This window comes from Aethalodelphis obliquidens, unplaced genomic scaffold (assembly GCF_003676395.1).
Source record: "Aethalodelphis obliquidens isolate GAN/ISIS:26980383/991018 unplaced genomic scaffold, ASM367639v1 scaffold2, whole genome shotgun sequence".
In the NCBI taxonomy this organism is placed as follows: domain Eukaryota; kingdom Metazoa; phylum Chordata; class Mammalia; order Artiodactyla; family Delphinidae; genus Aethalodelphis; species Aethalodelphis obliquidens.
In genome coordinates, this window is record NW_020837946.1 from 2,642,908 (window position 1) to 2,665,189 (window position 22,282).

General features: G+C 56.9%; 1 protein-coding gene across 1 annotated transcript in view; it reads left to right on the forward strand.

The window, feature by feature from the left end:
- PER2 (period circadian regulator 2) overlaps positions 1 to 21,240 on the forward strand; it is a 40,386-nt gene extending 19,146 nt beyond the window's left edge. Inside the window, 16 exon segments of the mRNA XM_027116948.1 lie at positions 342 to 484; positions 2,090 to 2,168; positions 4,361 to 4,467; positions 5,061 to 5,214; positions 5,422 to 5,530; positions 6,251 to 6,376; positions 6,834 to 6,918; positions 7,391 to 7,553; positions 7,640 to 7,764; positions 8,577 to 8,741; positions 9,748 to 10,002; positions 12,033 to 12,853; positions 13,968 to 14,154; positions 15,078 to 15,267; positions 16,223 to 16,373; positions 19,030 to 21,240. Coding sequence (XP_026972749.1) covers positions 342 to 484; positions 2,090 to 2,168; positions 4,361 to 4,467; positions 5,061 to 5,214; positions 5,422 to 5,530; positions 6,251 to 6,376; positions 6,834 to 6,918; positions 7,391 to 7,553; positions 7,640 to 7,764; positions 8,577 to 8,741; positions 9,748 to 10,002; positions 12,033 to 12,853; positions 13,968 to 14,154; positions 15,078 to 15,267; positions 16,223 to 16,373; positions 19,030 to 19,179 — 3,010 coding nt within the window. The 3' untranslated portion in view covers positions 19,180 to 21,240.
- The last annotated feature ends 1,042 nt before the right edge of the window (positions 21,241 to 22,282 follow it).

Consider the following 22,282-nt stretch of genomic DNA (forward strand, 5'->3'; position numbering starts at 1 on the left):
ACTACTCCAGAGAAGGGCCCCTGAAGCTCCCATGACTCAGGCCGGGGACTCTCCAATTGACCCCTCACTGTCACCGGACATCTGAGGGTGAGGACAGAGGAGCAGGGTTGGGGGTTCCAGACCCTTGGGCGGGACAGAGGCACAGACCACAGACCGAGGGAGCACGTCCGGCTCGGCCTGGGTCCCCAGGTGAGGGGCCTGGCTCTGCTCTGCAGGCGTCCATGCAATAAATGAAAGGATTGCTGAGACGTAACAGCTGTCGCTGGGGGAGAGGTAACCAGCAATAAAGGAGGACTCCTTCGGTCGTAATCCCAAACCTCTCATCGTGCCCTCCTCTGCAGTGTCGGCAAAAACCACGAGAGCGAAATCCGCTACCACCCGTTCCGCATGACGCCCTACCTGGCCCAGGTGCGCGACCGGCAGGGCACCGAGAGCCAGCTGTGCTGCGTGCTGCTGGCAGAGAGGGTGCACTCGGGCTACGAAGGTAACGGCTGGCCCAGGCCGCTCCCTCCCTTCCTCCTGTGGTTCACGTACGTGTGTGAGGTGGGCTCCCGGCCCCTGCCTCTCCCCAGCCTCGGGCAGGGCCTCCATCTCCCTCAAGACTTGGCACCCACCTTTGTCACCGGGCCCTCCCTGTAGTCCCATCCACACCACCTCCCCTTGTCGGCTAAAGGCTCCGGGCCCTGGCATCTCTCACCTGGGTCCAGCCCGTCACTGGACCGTGGGTGCCTTCACCTTTCCCTGGCCACGGCCTTCCGTCCACGTAGCCTCGATGGGTCCAGGGCCCACGTCCCTTCTGTCCTCGCACTCCCCGGCCTCTGAGGTGTGGAACCCCAAAGCAGCCACCGCCTAAGAAGTAAGTGCTGGGCATTCCTCCCTGCTCACCTTGGTCCATCCCGCCTCCTGCTGGACGTCCCGCCCTCCGGTACGGCCTGGCTTCTGCGGACCAGCTGTGGAGCCTCCAGAGCCCAGCGTTCCCCTGACCCCCAGTCTCTGTCCTGCTGTTTCCTCCCCTAGGGCTCCTCCCCTCCACCTCTGCCTGTAGAAACCCAGTCGTCACAGCAGGCTTACCTCACCTGGTGTCCTTTTCTGGACCTGCTGGCTCCTCAGGCCACCCCTCCCAAAGGACCCAAGGCGCTTTGCCACGCTGCTGGTATCCTCCCAGCAGCCCCTTCTCATAGGCTTTCTCGTGGCACGGCCTCGCGCTGGCCACGAGACCTGGCCAGGAACCTAGGTCCTCGCCATGGCGACTCAGCAAGTCACTGAGATTTCAAAATTCTCTGGAAGCAGGGCCATCTGTAAGTCCTGAACCACAGGGGTCCAGTTTAGTCCAGGTTTAATTGTACTTATAATTGTCTCTCAGTGGTTAATGATGTCTTTTTTAAAAAGGCGTTTCTTAAAAGTGATAGAAATGTTTTAGGTATATGAGTTTCTTTCAGATGTTTGCTGGATTCCCACATATAGAACATTCTCTTCTAAATATTCAGTAAACGTTTAGAGGGGTTACTCAGATCTCAGCATGATCAGCATCTCCTTCAAGAATGAAAAGTTTTGGAATTTTGAATGTTTTGCCCATGAATTTGGTAGTTGAGGAAAATTCTGCATATGTGACTTCCTTTATGAAAATTACTCTTATCACCTCTGCCCACCTTAGAAACTGTGAAGTCCCAATACAATGACGTTTGCTGAGAATTTTGAATCCGAATACTTTACTCCTTTAAAAAAGATAATCTGTTCAGTTCACTATCGTTGGATCTTAAACATCATGAAGACGGCCTTCCAGCAGGATTTTGCTGAAAGAAGCCAAAACCTCACCACGTGGTTCTGCTAACATGGCAATTCCTAGCTTTCTAGACTGAAACTGGTCCACTAAGAAGTTGAGAAGCCTGGCTGGTGGTCACCAAGCGTAGGGTCTGTTCTTCACCCTTCAGTACGTGCTCTGTTGTTCAGAGTCCACTGTTAATTTTTTCTCTAGCTACCCATCATTCTGAATCTATCAACACGTGGTGTTTTCCAGTAGTTGTAGTATGACTACATAAAGTACGTATGTCTTAGAATCAGAAATCTGTGCAAAATTCTTTTCTTTCAGCCCCTAGAATCCCTCCTGAAAAGAGAATTTTTACGACCACACATTCGCCAAATTGTTTGTTCCAGGACGTGGACGAAAGGTAAGCGATGCGGCGCCGTCCCCTTGCCAGCGCTCGCCTCTGCCACGGTCCTGGCCTTGAAGTCAGTATCGCGTCTGCAGCCGGTCGCCCCCTCTCCCCAGATATTTTGTGTTTCAGCATTATCGTGGTAGTTACTTAATAACTAAATAAAGCTCAATCAATTTTCATGTTTTTGACGCTAAAGCTAAGGCTGCATGTTATGTGTAATAATCAATTAAAACATTTAATTATACATAGACAATGAGATAATTATGGAATTACACTGAAAACCTCCTAAGGTATGGATGCTGTGTAGATGGGGCCTTCTAGGGAGCTGGTCATCATTCTAACTGAGCCTGTCTTTATTACCTTGTTTAATAAACCCGTTTCAAAAATTGGGCACATGAGTAAAGGCTGGTACAACCAGGGACCGTGTGCCTGGGGCAGTGTTAGGACACCCTTGGCAGGATCCCAGCACAAGTGCATCCCCCAGCCTGCGTGCCACAGGCTGCTACAGGGAGGGGGCCACCTCGTACCTCTGCCCAGAGCCCACTCGGACTCCCCTCCTGCGTCTCCCACCCAGGGTGCTGTAGCTGGTGCCCATGGCCCCGCTGCAGTCGGGAGCACTGACCATTCTGAGAGGGCTCTGGGTTCTCTGGCATCGGGTCAGGGGCCCTGTGTGACTCCCCTGGCTCCTGGCAGACGCACGAAGACGCAGAGAATGCCGCGGCTGCCGGCGTGATCAGGGAGGAGTCTCCTGGGAAGACACACGGGAAACACGCTGGGCTTCATGCAGTGGCATCCGTGGAGGGTCAGGACCTCCTCGCAGCCGGCACCTGGCCTGGGACACGAGGTGCCCCCTCGGATGCAGGCCACGGGGCCTGCTGGACAAGTTCTGCTCTTGGACAGCCAGGGCCCATCAGCCTCCACCAGCCCCTGACTGCTCAGGTGTGCCCTGCCGGCCACCTGCGGCAGAATCTCCGGAGGGACAGCGTCGGGTGCAGGTTCCCAGGCCCCGCCCAGCCCTGCCCAACAAGATCTTGGAGGTGGGGGACTGGGAGCTGCATTTGTGTAGCAATCCCAGGATAATTTTTATTCCTCCAAAAGACTAAGAACTCCTGTCTGCAGCTGCCCCAGGTGCCCACTCATCTGTGTGCAGGAGGGCTGGTGAGCAGGTCGTTACAGGCCAGCAGGCTGCAGAGCCTTCCTCAGCAAAGCCCAGTGGGCAGCCCAGCCCACGAGCCCAGGCTGGCCGGGCCTCCCCCCTCTCCTCCGGCCAGGCCTTGGCCAGGGACATTCTGTACATCCTGTGCAAAGGAAGACACGAGGCCCAGAGAGCATGCCTCAGACAAGGAGGAGGGAATCCGAGAATGGCGCCGGGCCCGTGAGGAAGTTCCACCCCACACAGAACAGGCAGCCTTCACTCTAACGATGCAGGAGGACATCCTCCACCAGAACAGAAGGGTTTGGGAAAACAGCTGTTGGGATGAAAGAAGACGGGCCTGAGAAGGGGAAGGCCGAGCTGCAGCTCAGAAGCGGGGACGGCAACTGAGCGGGGACGGCAGAGGGTGCTGGACACACAGAGGGGACGGGACACGACAGAGGGAGGGGGGACTACAGAAGTTCAGTGCAAGACATTGCCCAGAAAGCAAAACAGCTCCCAGGGAAGCCCTGACGGGCACAGAGCGAAGGTCCCCAGCCAGTGGTGGCCACTCCTGGGGAGCCGTGGTCAATTGGACCGGACCCAGCGACCACACCTAGAGCTGGAGCAGAACACGTTGAGCTGGAAAAGACGCACACGGGCGGGGTTTTCCTGGTCCCAGCAAACTTGTTAAAAAAAAAAGTCCATGTCAGGCCACATCTAGCCAAACTCACAAACGACACAAAACAAGAAAAAGGTCTTAGGAGAAGAAAACAACATTGTCATGATCGATTCAGGAAATAGACGCAGAGCTAGAGCACTGAGCCTGTAACGGGCAGGGACTTGTAGGGCCTTATTTCCTATCGCAGACCCTCGGCGATGCTGCCGTCGTCTGTGTGCTAATTAGTTAGAAGACTGACTGTTACTTTGCTAGCATGAGACCCACATTTTGGTCTTTGGGGAATTTGGAGTCGGACTCGTTCCTGGAGGTGGTCGGCTGCCCCGTTGGGAGGCTGCGTTCTGGCTCGTGTCCTGAAGCGCAGCCGTGACCCTGTGTGCACTTGCTTTGCAGGGCGGTCCCCCTCCTGGGCCACCTGCCCCAGGACCTGATCGAGACCCCTGTGCTCGTGCAGCTGCACCCCAGCGACAGGCCCCTGATGCTTGCCATCCACAAAAAGAGTAGGTCCCCTTCTCACGGTCCTTCCCGGGGGCATGGACAAAGCTAGTGTACTCTGGGGGTGTCTTCCCGAGGTCAGCACCCACCGGGAGGGGTCCAGTGGGCTGCGGGCAAGGGGTGCCCCGCCCCCGGCCTGAGTCCCGGCGCTGTCGGTTGGTTGAGAGTCGCCCTCGGCCCGAGTCCTCGGCCACTCATCTTTTACCATTGGCTTCGCCAGCAGGCGGGAGGAGGAGAGACAGGGTCAGCTGCGGTGGGGGGTTGGGGGGTGGTCTGCCCAGGCCAGGGGCTGGACGACACATGTCCCCAGCAAGCCCAGGCCTCACCGACACAGTGACACTGAGCGTCCCACTGGCAGCAGACCTGCGAGGCTCGAAGGGAAGTGTGTCCTAAAACATGTGAGGACACTGCCGCAAACAGTCCCCAGTCGCAATTTAAAGCAAGATGGGAGATTGGAAGTGGTGGCTTTGAAGAGGTATTGGCACCTCCTAAGTGTTCAGATGATTCCAGAATCAAGTGCATCTCCACCTGTCTTTTCTTGTACCGCGAACACCGGTTGAATCTCTTCGCTCCCTGAACTCTGTTTTCGCTCTCCTAGTCGTGCAGTCCGGCGGGCAGCCTTTCGACTATTCCCCCATCCGGTTCCGTGCCCGGAACGGGGAGTACGTCACGCTGGACACCAGCTGGTCCAGCTTCATCAACCCGTGGAGCAGGCAGATCTCCTTCGTCATCGGGAGACACAGAGTCAGGGTGTGAGTGCCCCCAGTGCCCGGGGGGCTGGGAGACCAGGACCCCGGTCACCTCCCACCATGTGCTTGTGCTGACCTGCCCCCTGACCCCTGGGGGGCCCCAGCCTCGTTCAGGCAGAGCAGTGAGTGGGGGGAGGCAGGTGGCGGGCCGGGGGTCTGCAGAGAGGAGGGCGGGGCCCCGACTCACAGAGACAAATGAAAACCACGCAGGGGGCCTTTGAATGAGGACGTGTTCTCGGCTCAGACGCACGTGGAGGAGAAGGCCCTGCAGCCCGGCACCCAGGAGCTCACGGAGCAGATCCACCGGCTGCTGCTGCAGGTGGGTGTGCTGCCTGCACGCCCTCCCTCCTGCCCCCGCAGGCAGCCCAGAGCTGCCCTGCGGCCTGGGGGTCCCCCACCCCCCCGTTCTCAGGCCCTTCTTCTCCTTCCAGCTCTGCCCTGCGCCCTGCTGCGCATGATGGTGGTCTCTGTCCCACCCGCGTGGGCCTTGCCCGCGTGGGGGCTGCCCCCGCCTCGCACATTCAGGGCATCTGTGTCTGAACCACAGCTCTGGGCAAGTGGCTGAAGGGCGCACCCCAGCCCAGTCCCCACGTCCCAGGCGCCAGCCCACACGTGACCCCCGTGGGTGGAAGGGGGGGCATCCCTGCAACACGGGACGTCGCGCTGGCCCCAGGGGGAACTGAGGACGCCCCTCCCTGTCCCTGGGGACACAGCACTGAAGACAGATTTCTGCAAGCACGTTGGCCCCACGAGGAGTGGCCTCCTGCCTCTCGGTTCCGGGGGCTGTGGGAACCGTCAGGCACCTTGTTTTGTTTCCAAGCCCCGTGACCATGGACTCCCTGTTGGTGGAGTCTCCTGGGGATTGGGATCCAGGACCAGCCCCGCGGGTGGAGCCTGAGAGCCCACTGCAGCCTGACCCTGGGTCCAAGCCCGGCCCCACCTGGCCCCCGCCGAGGGCCCCCGGGCAGGTTGCGGCGCCTCTGAGAGAAGGCGGGCGCGCCCCGGCCCGTCCAGAGTCCTTCTGTTGCTGTCTCCCCAGCCTGTCCCACACAGCAGCTCCAGCGGCTACGGGAGCCTGGGCAGCAGCGGGTCCCACGAACACCTCCTGAGCCAGACCTCCTCCAGCGAATGCACCGGCCAGGAGGACCCCTGCCGGAGGAGAGCCGTACGTGCCCCTCTGTCCCCCTCTGTCTCCCTCTGTCTGTCATCTGTGACTCACATGTCTGAGCACTTTAGAAACGGCCCTCGCCGGGGCCGAGCCTTTCCGACCTCACCTGCTCCTGGCTGCTCTGAACTTGGCTCACCTGGGACTTGTTGTGTAACTTCGAAAGGGTGGAGGCAGCCACAGGCTGGCTAGAGGTTCAGGTGAAAATTATTTAACAGGCCAATCAAGCAAAAGTGAGGAGTTAACTGTAGGGTTAGGGTTAGAAAGAAGAAAGTGTAACCTGCCGTTCCCTTTACTTCCTATTCTTCCGAATCGTAAACTCTGCTGTCTCTAGTTCTGCCTCTCGGGTCTCATTCAGAACTTGCTGCTGTTGCTGGGATTAATCCTGCTTTGCTCTTTCCAGGGTGGGGCAAAGGCTGCGGGGTCTCCCAGGGTGAATGATGTGTTTTTCTTCCAGGAGATTTGTAAAAATGGTAAGAAGGTCAAAAGCAAAAGCCCTTGTCCGGATGAATCTGGAGAACAAAAGAGCGAGTCTGCTGCAGGTAACAAATGATCCAGCATTTCCTTAGTGAGACTTCAGCGTGGTGAGGCGAGGAGACGGAAAGCTGTACTGCCGGCAATTATGGTTACAATTGTTATTCCCGCCAAGTCATGTTTGAAAAGACCGACCCTCCCCAAGGCAGGGAGCGTCGACTGACCATAAGGCGCCTGTGATCTTATTGGCCCTGAAAGTTTCAGGAGTTCAAGTGAAGAACTGACCTTTCCCACTGCTGAGTCCCTGACCCTGGGGACAGGCCGGACCGAGTGCCGCAGAGAGAGCGCCCCCCAGGCCCCCCTGCAGATGGCGTAGCAGTGCTGCATGCATAGCAGGCTGTCTCCGGGTCTCTGCGTCCATGAAGCGTATTCTGAGGCCCCAGCCTTATCTTTAGGTAGAATTAAAGTGCTTTGTAAGTATAGAGTGTACTCCGGGGAAAACAAGGATTAACTGAAAAAACAATGTTGTCGTTCCTCCAGAAATGCAGAGCAGTTCCCCGGCTCAGATGAAAGCTCTCGCAGCCACGGAAGAGGACCGCTCCAGGGCCAGCCTGCCCGAGGCCGGCCTTCCTGAGGAGCTGGCCTTCAAGAGCCCGCTCGCGGGCTCCTACCAGCAGATCAGCTGCCTGGACAGTGTCGTCAGGTGCGGCCCTCTGGCCTCCCTCCCCGCCCAGCTGCTCACGCTGTGGGGCTCTCTGTTACATGAAGCCCTTTATCACCCGCCCACAGGTACCTGGAGAGCTGCAGCAAGGCCACCACCCTGAAGAGGAAGTGTGAGTTCCCGGCACACCTCCCCACGCGGAAGGCCAGTGACAAGCGCGAGGCCACCGCCGGCCCCGGGCCACATGCCGCAGGTACCTGGTTCGTTTGAGCTGTTAACTGCGGGATAACTTAGACCCTCTCTGGTGGGATCAGGCGTCATTTGAGGTCCTGGAGCCCCTTTTTCCAGGTGGATTCTGAGCGGCTTCAGGGACACGGTATTAGGGTATAGGCTATTTTTTACATGACCAGAGTAGCTCAGAACTTATGAGCTGGAGATAAAGGTGGTCCTGGACTTTGAGGGCAGGATCCTGTGGGGCTGCTGGAGGCCAGGGCTTCTCGGGCTGTCATTCTTGGGCGTCTCAGAGGAGGCCTGGCCTCTGAGGGTCAGTGACCCCACGAGTCAGATGAGACCTCAGGCCCTTCAAACATGAGGGCGTTGCTGGCGGCCGCCACCAGGATCAGAAGTAGGGTCTCCCATTGTAGACGGAGGCGACCGGACAGCCGTGCCCTGGTGGAGTCTGGCCCAGCCCGCAGGGAGGGAGCGCCACCTGCCTGCCTGCACTCAGCAGACGGGCTCCTGACTGCCGGGCGGCCCTCCCCGCAGGCCCACGGCAGAGGCCCTGACCCAGGGCACTGCGGTCACCTGCCGCCTGCCGCCTCCCTCCTCCCAAAGGACTCAGGAGGTCAGGGCGGCGGCGTTCCCATTTCAGAATCTCCTCCTCTCCGCCATCCCCCGTGAATAAACACCTGAGGACACAGTGTCACCTGCCAGGACGTGTGCAGACTCGCAGCTGCCCCCGCCCCCGCCCCCGGTACTGGGCACCACCTAGGCCTCCACGCGGCGTATCCCCACAGTTCGTTTTTATCACATTTTTGTGTCTTGCTTCCATTTTCCCTTATAAAGAGACCGCGTCACCCTTCAGGGTGAACAGCCACACGGACGTGAGCACGCACTTGACCTCGCTGACGCTGCCCAGCAAGGCACAGAGCGTGGCGTCCCTCACCAGCCAGTGCAGCTACAGCAGCACCATTGTCCACGTGGGCGACAAGAAGCCGCAGCCTGAGCTCGGTACGCGCACTGCTCCTTGGGCGATGTCAGGAACGCTTACTGCTCCTTGGGCGATGTCAGGAGGAATCGGACTTGAACAATAGAGATGAGAAGCTTCGACTGCCGTCCTCAGATTCTCTTTAGGTTTACCCAAGTGTGGAGGTAGCTACACAGCCCAGTAACAGGGGTGCAGGAAATCCGTGCAATGCCGGGCGGGGGTGGCCACGCCTGTCCTGCCCCCGCTGCGCTCTGGCTCCACCTGTGACAGGTGTCTGCTCAGGTGTCGATACGGAGGGGCCTCCCAGGACCAAGCAGGGGTCCCAGGACTCCCCCTTCGTTGGTGCCGAGAGAAGCCTGGGGACGAGCCCCCGCCCAGCATCCCGCTTCCTTGGATGGGATTACAAGCCGTGCCCTCCCCATGTGAGGACAGGAGCCAGTGCGGGTCGTAATAGCAGGACAACCAAGGGTGCCACACTGAGCTGTTCTTCAGATACCACGAGTAAAACGAATCCTGAATTCGTTCTTTGCTTGGAAGGGGGGCGTGATGAGGGCAGAAGTACACATCAGAGAGTCAATGTCCAACCCCTTCCAGGACGGTCTGTGGTCCCACCCGCCCCATCCTGTCTGCACCCGCAGTTCCACTGGCCACACTGTCAAGCCCGTGATCCTGAGCCAGGATGAGGCTGTGCGCCAGCCTAGCCTCTTGCTCTGAAAGCACAAGACAGCCTGGAGTGTCTGCAGCGTCAGAGGCTGAAAACCCCCCGAGGTGCCCCAGTTTAGAGGACTGATACCGGAGCCCCTGGGTAATGGGGCTTCCTACCCCTTTTGTCATTAACTTTCTCAGAAAGCTAAACAAATACATCATGTTGTGGGCATCGTGAAGGAATCTTATCCCCATGCTGTGGGCATCGTGAAGGAATCTTCTGTGCGAATGATTTCTGTTCTTCATAGGTGCAGTGTGCATTTTTTCAGCCGTTTTAAAATAGAAGGGCCCTTGCAGATGAGAGCTGTGCGTCTTCTGTTACAGAGACGGTGGGAGATGCTGCCAGTGGGCCCGGGTCTCTGGACTGCCTGGTGGGCTCCGTGCTGCCCTGCGGCCTCGGCCACGAGCAGGGGCCCTTCCGGAAGCTGGGCCTCACCAAGGAAGTGCTGGCCGCCCACACCCAGAGGGAGGAGCAGAGTTTCCTGCTAAAGTTCAGAGAAATAAGAAAGCTCAGTGTCTTCCAGTCTCGCTGCCATTACTACTCACAAGACAGATGCAAGGGGCAGTCGAGTGAAAGAGGTAAGTGGTAATACCTGAGCTAAAAGTGGATGTATTTTTTAACTTTATTCTTAACATTACTGAATCTAGCGCTGCTTTCAGAAGGCGAAACGTCCCCAGTTTGGGACACGTGGGTTTGTAAGAAGCTGTTGGAACTTGACCAGTGATGTTCTCAAGGATGTCACTTTGTGTTCCCAAGGGAGCAGTGCTGTAAATAGTGGTGACAGTCCCAGCCCAGCCCCCTGTGGAATGCAGGGCGGGCAGTTGCAGTGCTGCCATGCCAGACATTTCTTGCCTGGGTGACTTTGAGGGGCAAGAGACCCTACCCCACCTTCCCACCCAGACAGGACCCTCAGAGGACCAGCTGGGCTAATGCACTGCCCAGAGAAGGAGATGGCACTGACGGGGCGTTCGGTGTCAAGCCCCTGAGGGAGGAGGTTAGCCCCGGACGACACCGTAGGAGGGAATGGCGCCCTCCTCCCCAGAGCACGTACGCTCCTGGCGGATCGGCCTCAGGGCCAGGCTGCCGACTCCAAGCCCGACAGAGCCCAGGGGTGCGTGAAGCTGCCCTTTAGGCTGAGAGCCATCAGGTGGTCAACGGGCAAGGGATGAAGTGGAACAGACGAGCTTCCCTGCCCCTTTTCTGGTCCAGGAGCCTGGCTCCCAACCCCCAGCCACCTTCCCAGGCCCCCCTGACAAGGCCAAGCTGATGAGAGATGCCGCCTCTTCCCTGGGCTCCCAGGCCGTGACACAGGGATCAGAGCTGAGAGCTAGTGAGCCCAGGGGACACACACCATGAGGACCCAACTCCCCCTGGTCTCTGGGCAGACACACCGAAACAGATGTCCCAGAAGTGAGAGGCTGACACACTCCTTAAGGAGTTTATCCCCAGACCCAGGGTTACTGCCAGCACATTGGGAACCTCTGTGGAAATCAGGAAACGGTGTCCACACCACCGTAGAATTCCAGCCCCCTCTTGCCCCCTTGGCCACGCATTTTGTGCAGTGCACAGACTGCACAGCTGTCCACAGCAGCCCCTCCCAGACCCTGGTGTGGCATCCCAGGAGCCCAGTGCCGTAGCTCCGGGTCCCAGTAGGGGGCAGATTTCCTGTAGGAAGAACACCAGGCAGAGAGGCTGAATGGCAAAACCTCCACCCGCTTAGCAGTCTGCTTTGGGCTGGCCCATTTGCCTTTATCGTGTGGCACGGCCGCCAGGGGATGTCCTCACACACCTGCTGCAGGAGCCCAGAGTTACCCTCTGTGACAGGAGAGGAGAAGCTGAGGTTCCTGGGACCCGTTCCATTGCCCGCCCCACCCTCCCCCCCCAGCTCGGCATGACCCCCGAGCCCACAGTACTCCCAGCGCCGGCCGGTGCCCAGGGGAGGTGGGGGGGGGACATGCCCAGGGTCCCTTATGTGACTGGGTGGAGCCCCTCCAGTCTCCTGAGAAAGGCCCTCTCAGCAGCACTCACCGTCAGAGAGGAAGACCTTGGTTCCAAGGGCGAGCGGCCCTTTGACTTCCCTGGGCTGGAATCACAAGCTTTCTAAGCAGGAAACATCTCTTTTTAGGAACAGCAGCAATGAAGCTCGTAACACTGACAGATAAGGTTAGACGAGACCAGCGGTTCTGCCTCTAAGGTGTCACAAACCGCCCTTGGGGAATAGCATCGACTTCCAGCTTTCTTACTGTTCTGGACAAATAAAACCTTCTTGACGCCACTTATCACTATTACTGCATGAAAGAAACGGCATTTTAATATGAGAAGAAAGCAAGGAATGTGATCTCGCAACAAAGGGTGGTCCTTTAAATGGATTGAATCTAGTTTTATGAAAACCTAACGTTTTGCCCTGATTTTTCTCACTTTCCTGAGGATCCGGGAAGACCGGGTGGTGGCCCCGTGATCCCCAGGCTGGCGATGGGGAGAGTGGGACTCACTGTTGAACTGGGAGGCGCCTTCAGGTTTCTGAGGTCCTACAAATCTCTGAAAATTGACGTAACAGGAAACATAACATAATTTTTACGTTTTAACTCTTGTTTTCCCATTATTTTAGCTGCTCCCGGACTCAGAAATACCTCTGGAATAGATTCATCTTGGAAAAAAACGGGGAAGAACAGAAAACTTAAGTCCAAACGGGTCAAGCCTTGAGACTCCTCGGGGAGCCCTGGGTCCGGGGGGCCCCCGCCCCAGCGGCTGCCACTGGTGGGCCTGAATGCCACCGCCTGGTCACCGTCGGACACATCCCAGTCCAGCTGCCCCGCGATGCCCTTCCCCACCCCGGTGCCCGCTTACTCCCTGCCCATGTTTCCAGCCCCAGGGATAGTGCCAGCTCCAGGGACTGTGGCAGCGGCACCCAGAACTCCCCACGCCGGCCTCGCGCTGCCCGTGGACACCCAGCACGAGTTCACAGTCCAGCCCCCACCGTCTGCCGGCCCCTTGCCCCCGGTCGTGGCCTTGGTCTTACCCAGCTGCTCCTTCTCCCCGGTGACCCCGAGCCTGCCCCCAGCTTTCTTCCCCGGCCAGCGGAACTTGCCGTCCGAGGTGATTCCTGCCTTGCAGCCCGAGTTCCCTGGTCGGACCTCATCCCCCAAACACCTGCACACGTGTGCCCTGGCAGAGAGCGGGCTGCCCGTGTTGCATGTGGCCGCCCAGGCCGCCCTGCCCTCGGCCGCGGGGTCTGCAGGCAGGACCTCACCACCGCTCTTCCAGTCCCGCGGGAGCTCGCCCCTGCAGCTCAGCCTGCTGCAGCTGGAGGAGGCCCCCGAGGGCGGCTGTGCGGCCGCAGGGCCCACGGTGCCCACAGAGACCGTGCGAGCGGGGCCCGACTGCCAGCCTGGCTCATCCTGGGACCGGCGGCCCGAGGCACCGCCAACCGTAAGGATCTCCTGATGCCCTTTGTCTAACGAAGGCAGGTGGCGAACGCGGCCGCCTCGGGCGGGTCACGGACATCCTCACCTCAGGTGGTCCCTGCACTGAGGTTACTACCAGACCATTTCAATTCCGACATAAACACGTGTGCTAGGAAATAACACTTTCCGGGTAAAAGACCCTATCAGAGCAGACCAGTTTTTATTGTCTTGGGATCTGAAGGGGAAAAGGGAGATCGGTCGTCTGCTGGCGGATGCAGGCGCCAAACAGCCACAGGTGATTTCGTGACTCGTCGTCACGGGCCTCCAGGGTTTCAGTGAATGCTTCGGGGATAAAGCGCAGTCAGGTGACAGGTCAGAACGGAGGCGCCTTGGAGGGCAGCTGGCAGCAGAGGGGCTCACGGTGAAGGAGCAGGGCCAGGAGGGAGCTGGAAGCCAGTGCCGTGGGTGTGCATCCTCCCACGTCTTGAGGGACGTTGGCGTGTAGTCGTACTCGGTTAATGAAATTGTAGTTTGATTTCCAGTTAATGCTTCTGTGTCCTGAGAGCTTCGGTGTGTGGTCGCATCCGCTGAGGCAGTGTGATCCGTGGGCCCTCCGAGGAAGGAGCTGCGCGGGGCTCCCCTGCCCGTGCTCCTGGGAGAGCAAGTGGGAACAGGGTGGCTGTCCCAGCACGGCTGCTGCCCTCCTGACTCCCGGGCCTACAGTCTGGGTTCCAAGGATTGGAGGGTTGGGGCGCTCCCAGGCCAAGCCCCCCTCATGTCCAAGCCCGTCCCCACTCTGGGGGCGCGGGAGCCGGGAAGCCAGAGCCCTGCCTCTGCGAGGAGCAGCTTTGGGGTGCTGCAGGAGACACTTGCCCGCCTTGGCGGAGGAGCAAGCCTGAGGCTTCCCCCGCAGGGATCCAAGAGCTGCCGTCTTTAGTGGGACTCTCCCCAAACTAAATTTAATTAGATGGCATCTATCCCACTACCAAGAGTCCCGCTGTGGTCCCAGTAAGCACGGGGTCTGCGCATGTGGCACGTGGAGGAAGGGCCAGCGGTCCAAGGAGGGCGCACCCGCTGTGTCCCTGAGAGTCTGGTGCAGACCAGACACCTGACTTGGTGTCTCCTCCCTGTTCCCAAAGTGCGACAAGCCCAAGGACGGCCAGAGCAGCGACGCCCTGTGCACGCCCAGCGGCCTGCTGCACCTCCTGCTGCGCGAGGACCTCTGCTCGGCCATGGGCTCAGCCCCGTCCGGGAGCGGGGCCTCCGTCACCTCCTACTCCCTGGGCTCCGGCTCGCTGGGCTGCGATGCATCTGCAAGTGGGGCCGGTATGTAGGTGGTGCTGGGAGCACCTGGGAGTCGGGGCGGGGTGGGAGGTGGCAGGTGTGTTTGGAAGATTCTCACGTGATACACCTGGGTGTCCTTGACTCTCCGGCCCCCAGGGAGCCAGTCACCCCAAAGCCGCAGGCTGACTTGGGCAGGACCCCGACATGCAGGCATCCAGCTGCACCCCGAGCAGCTCCTCGGGGCCCTCGGCCGTTCAGACAGGCAGCTGGGTTCCTCCTACCCGCTCCACCCGCGCGGACGGCAGCCCCGGCCCGCCCCACTTCCCTCTGTTGCCCGTCACTCTCGACCTCAGCGGCACTGCAGGCCCCCCACCCCAGCTGGCCCTGCTTGGACTGTCCCTGGGGCTCCCCGGGTGTGCCGGGAGGGCTGGCAGCGGCTCGCCTTCCTGAGTTAGATCCCCTGGTGAGAAGCTAGCGTGTGGACCGACCGGGATCGTTCAGGTGTGATCTGGAACCGCCCCACGGGAAGAGCACACACTCTCCCCAGACTGTAAGACCCCCGCTTCCCTGAAGTGAGCGGGCCCCTCTCCCTGTGGGAGGCCTGCCGGGAGGCGCTCCGGGACAGCCGCCTGCCGCTCACAGGGGCGGCTTCTCTGTGGCCTGGCTTAGTCCGGAGGTAGTGAGCCTGGGAGAGAAGAGCACGGCTTCTAAGATATAGCCCCACCTGGACTCCTCGGGGCCTCCCCAGGAGAGAATCACCTCCATGGTACCAGCTGATATCCTGTTTTTAAATTACCCAGACAACTCGAGAATTGGAAAGAGAAGGGAAGGTCCACCAACCCAGGCACCAGTTACCAAATAAAACCCTTCAGCTCTGTAATGCTGCCATTCCTTTACACGAGCACAACGTGCAAGGTCAGCGCAGTAGTCAAGGTTTTGACCTGCCATGCTTTGTGTTTTTAAAGGCAGCAGCAACACAAGTCACACCAGCAAGTATTTTGGAAGCGTCGACTCCTCAAAGAATAACCACAGAGCAAAAGTGAAGGTGGACATGGTGGAGAGTGAGCGCCTCAAGGACGTCCTCCAGGACCCCGTCTGGCTGCTCGGGGCCGACACGGACGACAGCGTCCTGATGGCATACCAGATGCCTTCGCGGTAACCGTTCGCCGGCGGCTCGGGACAGTGAAGGGCTGGGTGCGGTTTCCCCAGAGCCACAAGGCCAGAGGCCTTCCCTCGGGAGCCTTATCTCAGATTGAGCTGAGTGCACAGAGAGAAGCAGGGCTCCTCTAGATGGTGCCGCTGGCCACACAGAGCCCGCAGAGTGACCTGCTGCAGGCCTCCGGGATGACGGGCTCTGGGGACCCGCCACGGCGTCACAAGACGTTTACAAAGCATTCGTGCCAACGTCGTCTCTTTTGCTCTGTTGCCAGCAACCCTATGTGGTCAGTGATGTGTGTGTGTGTTGTGTGTGTTGTGTGTGTGTGTCTGTGTGTCTGTCTTAGAGATGCAGAAACCAAGAGTCAAGGTGGGTGACCAGCCCAAGGCTGCTGGCTGCTCTGTAGGGACCTGGGTCTGTGCCTCAGCTCTGACCACTCCAAGGAACCTGGAACCTATCAGGGTCCATGCCCCTGTGCAGTGCCCCCTCGGTGGAGGGACATGGGGGGGAGGAAGGACAGATTAACCCTGAGGCTCAGAACAGCCAGGCCTCTGGGCCAGGGGAGCCCAGGGCTCTGTCTCCAGGACTGCTGCGGGGCAGGCCAGTGTCGGCAGGTGGCAGGGGAGGGCTTGTCTACCTACCACCTCGCTGGTGAGAACCTCCCGGGCACAGAACCAGGTGTCTGCAGATACCCGGCTCCCATGGCTGCGCTAAAGTGAAATGCAAATCAGAACTCGGTGTATCATCTTCATAGAAAAACTGCAGACTATCTACTAGGGAGATGACGTTACCTTAAGTAGGGTAATTTATTTTAAATGGAAAGGAAATTTAAACAAAATCATCTAAAATTACATGATTAACACTGGAAGTGTTGGTAGAAAACGAGTATATTCTTTAAAAAACAAAGCCCTTGAGACGTTCTAAAGCTTTCCTATTTCTAAATATTTCATGAAGGAATTTAGAAACGGTCCTGCAGGAGGACAGGGAGAAGCTGAAGGTGCTGCAGAGGCTCCAGCCCAGGTTCACAGACAGGCAGAGGCAGGAGCTGCAGGACGTCCACCCGTGGATGCGGTCGGGTGGCCTGCCCGCGGCCTTCGACGTGGCGGTGAGCTCTGGAGCGGGTTTTCTGACTTTGCGTTAAAAGGCACTGTGATGAGAAAGCTCTGTGCTGTCTTTGCAACTGTTCTGTACATTTAAAACTTCTAAGATTAAAAGTTCATTAAAGGGCTTCCCTGGTGGCCCGGTGGTTGAGAGTCCGCCTGCCGATGCAGGGGACGCGGCTTCGTGCCCCGGTCTGGGAAGATCCCACATGCCGCGGAGCGGCTGGGCCCGTGAGCCATGGCCGCTGAGCCTGCGCGTCCGGAGCCTGTGCTCCGCAACGGGAGAGGCCGCAACAGTGAGAGGCCCGTGTGCTGCAAAAAAAAAAAAAAAAAAGTTCATTAAAAAAAAATACCACCACACTGTCAGGTTTCCTTCAAAGAACTTTCTTCCAATGGCTTTTCAACACTGTTTCCAAAAAGGTCTCCTAAATATCTAGTCTCAATCACATGCTGAAATTTGAATTTTTTTTCTTTCAATTCTGTTTCCAGTGAAAACACCCACACACACACTTCCTCTGTCATAAACCCTCAACATCCACGTAGACCATTAAGTAACAGGGAGACAGCAGGTCCCCACCCTCCCTCCCACTCTCACCAGCCTGCCCCTCCTGTCTCTGTTCCTTCCCGAGGGTCCCAGAGGTGTCACTGTACCCCAGCTCCTCTCCCCCGCTCCCCTCAGAGCACCCCCATACCAGCACTGCCCGGGAGGCTGCTCTCGTCAAGGCCTCCAGGTCCAGCAGCTGAATCCACTGACGTCTCCGTCCTCACCCTAACCGACCCACTCGCGGCATTCAGCGACGGCCGGCCCCTCCTCTGAGAGCACCCCTCCCTTGGCCCCGGCCCCTTGGCCCCTCGCTCTTGTACCCATCAGTGTGGATGCGCCCAGGCTCAGGGTTTGCACCTTCCTCTTCTGTCTACACTCCCTCTGGCGCTGTCAGCTCTCTCCTCCTGACCGAAAGCAGTGTCTCCGTGCCGAGACTCCCTAGCATCCACCTCTGTCGAACTTCATCTGCTGTCCTGGTTATGCTCAGAGAGAGCCAGCCCACCCACTGTCTTCCCACCCACTCAAGGGTGACTCCATCACCCCTCTTGCTCGGTCCACAGCCCTCTGGACTCTCTTTCTGTCGTGCCCCATCCAGTCCACTAGCAGGTCCTACTGGCTTGACCTTCAAGGTGGCTGGAAACCAGCCCCTTCCCATCACCTCCAGCATCACCACCCTGGTCCACGCCACAGTGCTGCTTCACCTGATTGTCACAGTATCCCCCCCGCTGCACTCTGTTCCCCCTTGTCCCCTACAGTGAGATCACGTCACCCCTCAGCTCTGAGCCCTTCCAGCGGTGCCCCTTCTCAATCAGAATAAATTGCTGCAAAGCTGTTAAAATATGACACCCCCTCCCCACAGCTCCCATCTCCCCTCACTCCCTCCTCTCCAGTTGTTCCCTGAAATCATTGAGCAGGCTTCTGCCTCAGGGCCTTTGCACCTGCCCTTCCCTCTGCTTGGACTCCTCTTTCCTCAGACAGACACATGGCTCACTCCAGCTTCCTTCAAGTCTTTTTTTCACATGCTGCTGTGTTATTTATCTAATACTACCTAGCAAATAACCCCAAAGCTTAGGAGCTTAAAATAATAATCATTTATCATCTCCCACTGTTTCTTTGGGTTGGGAATTTAAGAACAACTTAGCTGGGTGGTTCTGGCTCAGGGTCTCTCCTGAGGGCAAAGGTGAGATATTGGTCGGGGCTCGTGCCATCTGAAGACAGGATGGTGACCGGAAGATCCCCTTCCAAGGAGGCTCCCTCACGTGCCTGCACATTGGTGCTGGCTGTTGGCAGGAGGCCTCAGTTCCTTGCCGTGTGGATCTGTCCATCGGGCTGCTTGTGTGTCCTCATGACACGATTCCGGCCTCCCCAGAGAGAACCGAGGGGCTGCAGTGCCTGTTACGACCCACGTGTCACCTGCATCACCTCCTCTTTGTTAGTGGCAGGTCACCGAGTCCAGGCCTCCAGCTTCTGAGGAAGGGGTGTCAAAGAATTTGTGGGCGTATTTTAAAACCACTACAGTCACTCTCTCAGTGGAATGTCAGTAAAATTACAGACGTCCTCACATGCCTCATTCCGTGTCAGCCCCGCATTTCCCATCTTTTAATACACTGTGGAGCATTTCTCATTCGGCTACTAGGAGATCACCTCCGCTGGGACACAGATTTTCCTCTTTGTTCACTGCTGACTCCCAGTGCTTAGAACGTGCCTGGAACACGACAGGTGCTTAACAGATGGGAAATGAACAAATGAGACAGTACGTTGTTGCTGTCCCATTCTACAGATTAGAAAACTGAGGTTAGAGAAGGTCGGTAGCAACTCCAGGGCCCACAGGCAGAAAGAGGAGGAGCTGGCACTAGAGCCTCTGGTTGATGCTGTCCCCTCGCTATGTACAGCCACCTCGCAGACAAGGGAGGGGCCTGGGGAGCTGGGAGCAGGGACCTCTTGGGAAGAGCTCTGGCTCCTTGGAGAGCAGGCAGGGGTCCCACGCCCAGTGGCACCTGCTCACCCTCCAGCAGCCTCACTGCTGACACCTGATCACCTGCACCTCTCTCAGCTTGAACTACTTTTTCGTACCAAAGATCTCATTTTTGTTACTGATTTGCATTTTTTCTTTTAAGGAATGCGTTTGCTGTGAAAACAAGGGAAAAGACAACGTTTGCATGCGGTATGAGGAAGCTACCCCTACTCTGGGACTCAGCGGAACAACCGACACCACAGAAGAGGAAAACGGACCCTCCCTGAGTCACAGAAACGAAGGGCAGACGTAACCCCCCGCAGCGGGACAGCCGGTGGCATACATTAGGTGGTGCTCTGAGGAGGGGGAGGGTCTTCACCTGTGTTTCTAATGAAATGGACGGATATACTTACATGACTTTTTTTGTTCTAGAAAAAACCCATCGTTTTCCGAAGGGGTGATTTAAAACCGTGGCGGGTAGGAGAAGTTTGGGAAGAAATAGCTTTTTGTATTTAAAATATAAATATGGAGTTTTCGGGGACAGGGGAGGAGATTTTCATCATTGTTTAACTTGAGAAGGACTGCTTCCCTCCTTGTGTCGGGGAAGCGGCTGAGTGTTCTCAGCCAGAGCACCAGTGTCTGCTGGCTCCCCGTGGGCGGTCCCGGGGTATCGCACCGGGCTGTGACCCACAGCTAGGATGCCACAGGTGACTCCGCACTGAGGGGCCGGCCTTTCGGAGCTTCCCCAGAGTGTGTTTGGATCAGATCAAATTATGTCCTCTCTGGGGGGCTGCTTTTTATCTAAATTATTTAGTCAGACTAGATGTTTTTAAAACATACCAAGTGGAGATCACAGCCTCCGCTAATCTTCTTTCAACATGTTTTGCATTAAATGGCAGACCAGCAGCTTCAGCTTCAAGTGTGGTAGCAGCAAACATTTCACCTGACGTAGCTTAAGTTTGGGGTGAACGAAGTTGAAATGCTCGCTCTGGACTAAAGATGCCTAGTGGTTTGTGTGACCAACTCCATCGTAGAAATATACATCCTCAGAAATACGCAGACCCTTGTGTATATTTTGACATAATTCTCGTATCCTTTTCAGACCGGGAGAGCCAATATGTAGATAAAAGCACGTTGTCGGTCATCCCCTTACTGTGACTTCCCTCTGCAAACCAGGCTTCGATCGCCACACTTGGGGCCCACCCGTATTTATTCTTTGATCGGCACTTCCGAGACATCAGCTCTGGCCCAGCTGAGCCAGTGCTTTCTCCTGACTTAGCTGGTGGCTGCGTCTGTGTTTTCCAGGGCGCCGTGATCTAACCGCTCTCACCACACCTGGGCTGGGACACCGGCCCCTAATTCTTTCCATGAACCTGACCTCATTGGTGCCATTTCCGGTCTCTGTGGTGATGTCCACTAGCACTTTCAGGTGAATGGGACACTCGGGGAAAAGTGAGACCAGACGGCCCAACTTTTTGCAAAACCTCATACTGCATCGTCTATCCCAAAGATTGTCTGCAAAAATGTTACATCGGTCCCTAGGGTGAATGAGAAGCTGCCAGTGATGACACAACTGACTTACAATTGCATCGCGTCTGTAGAAAGTTAAAAGGGGGCAGCTTCCCCTGTTCTTTGCTGGAGAAGCAGCTACTAGAACAGGTGACGTCTCCTTGTAATCCAGTTGGTTTTCATAGTCAAACCACTTTATGCCTGAATATCAATCCTATTTTTCATAAACTCGAACACAGAAAGTTTAATTTTTTATTTTTTTTAATTTACAAAGCAACATCAGCTGCAGATACCCAAGACAAGGTGTAGTCTATGCATTTTTGTGGAGACTAGATGCTACAAACTGCTTCCTGCCACTAAAGGCAGATCATTAAGGGATTAGATGGGAGCGAAAGTTGCATTGACTTTCCCTAAACGCAAGACTGCCAACACGTTCCCTCCTGTTAGCAATGTTTACTGGCAGCATTATCTTAGCATTTATGTATATTCATTGATTGTTAACTGCTGCGTAGCTTTGACGTGTGCTGAGAAGTTGACAGCAGGAGCATTTTGTGAAATTGTTTACACGGTGCCACGCATCGGGTCTTACATTTTCGTTAGTATGTGTGCTTACACGGGTGTTATAAAAAACTTCTTCTCGATTTTAAACTGAGCCTTCTTTTTAATATATTCCTAAAAAGATATGTAAATAAGCTCTCAGAGTCTGTGTAACGACGTGTTAAGCCTTGCCGGACAAGTGGTTTGTTTATGTGCAAACCAGACTTTCTTCACCCAGTGCAATATGTTTGTTGGACTGCTTGTGTCTTTTTATGATTTTTTGCCTTTTAGAAAATTGGTAAATAAAGCAAGTATATTTTTATTTTTATTTGTGTGTATTTTTAATGTAGCACAGAGGAACAGGAACCTGAATAGAGATCAAAGATTATCAAAATCTTTTTTAAAAAAAAAGAACCCAGGCTTCCCTGGTGGCGCGGTGGTTGAGAGTCCGCCTGCTGATGCAGGGGACACGGGTTCGTGCCCCGGTCTGGGAAGATCCCACATGCCGCGGAGCGGCTGGGCCCGTGAGCCATGGCCGCTGAGCCTGCACGTCCGGAGCCTGTGCTCCACAACGGGAGAGGCCACAACAGTGAGAGGCCCGCGTATCGCAAAAAAAAAAAAAAAACCCTAGAAATTCTGAATTAGGAACTCCTCTGTCACAAAGGCCCCCCCTCACCTCTTCCCCTGCACAGGGTGCCTCTCGCTGGTCCCTTCCTGTCTCTATGTGTCTCTCTGACATGCAGCCCCACCCCAGTGAACTCCCAACGATTTAGATCTAATCCTGGAGTCCCGTTCCCCCATGGTTTTTCACTCACAGATGGGGAGTAGGGCCACTCAGCTCAGCCCCTGGTGCCCCTGTCCACTCTGAGGTGACCCCAGGCACCTGCTCCATTCTCTTCCTGCCCCCTCCAGGATAGTCTGTCTCACCTTGGCTGGCTGCCTGTGTGCTGGCCACGGGGCTGAAAGCAGAGTGGTCTAAAGGACCTCGCGTCTCCATCAGAGGTGATACAGGCAGCGTGGCAGCCTCCTCCCACCCCACCCCCCAGTCCTTCCTTCCACAGCGATGAAGTCATGCAGGGCCTGGTCAAACAGTGGAGGCCTGCTCCCCCCCCACCCCACTTTTCACACCAGGACCGTATTGTGGTGTCGGAGCAGGGAGATGAATGGATCCGGCCCTGGTGCCCAGCCTTCCAGAAGCTCCCTGAGCAGAAGGGAGGGCTCGACGCCGCTTCCTGTCCTGGCTGCCTAAATCCAAGTGGTGCTTGGGGGCTGGGGAGGCAAAGTCCTCCCAGTGAGCATGGAGGCCTCTGCAAACGCGCTAAGTGGCCAGATGTGGCTGTTTCACTGAACGTCTGAGTGCCTTCGGGGGC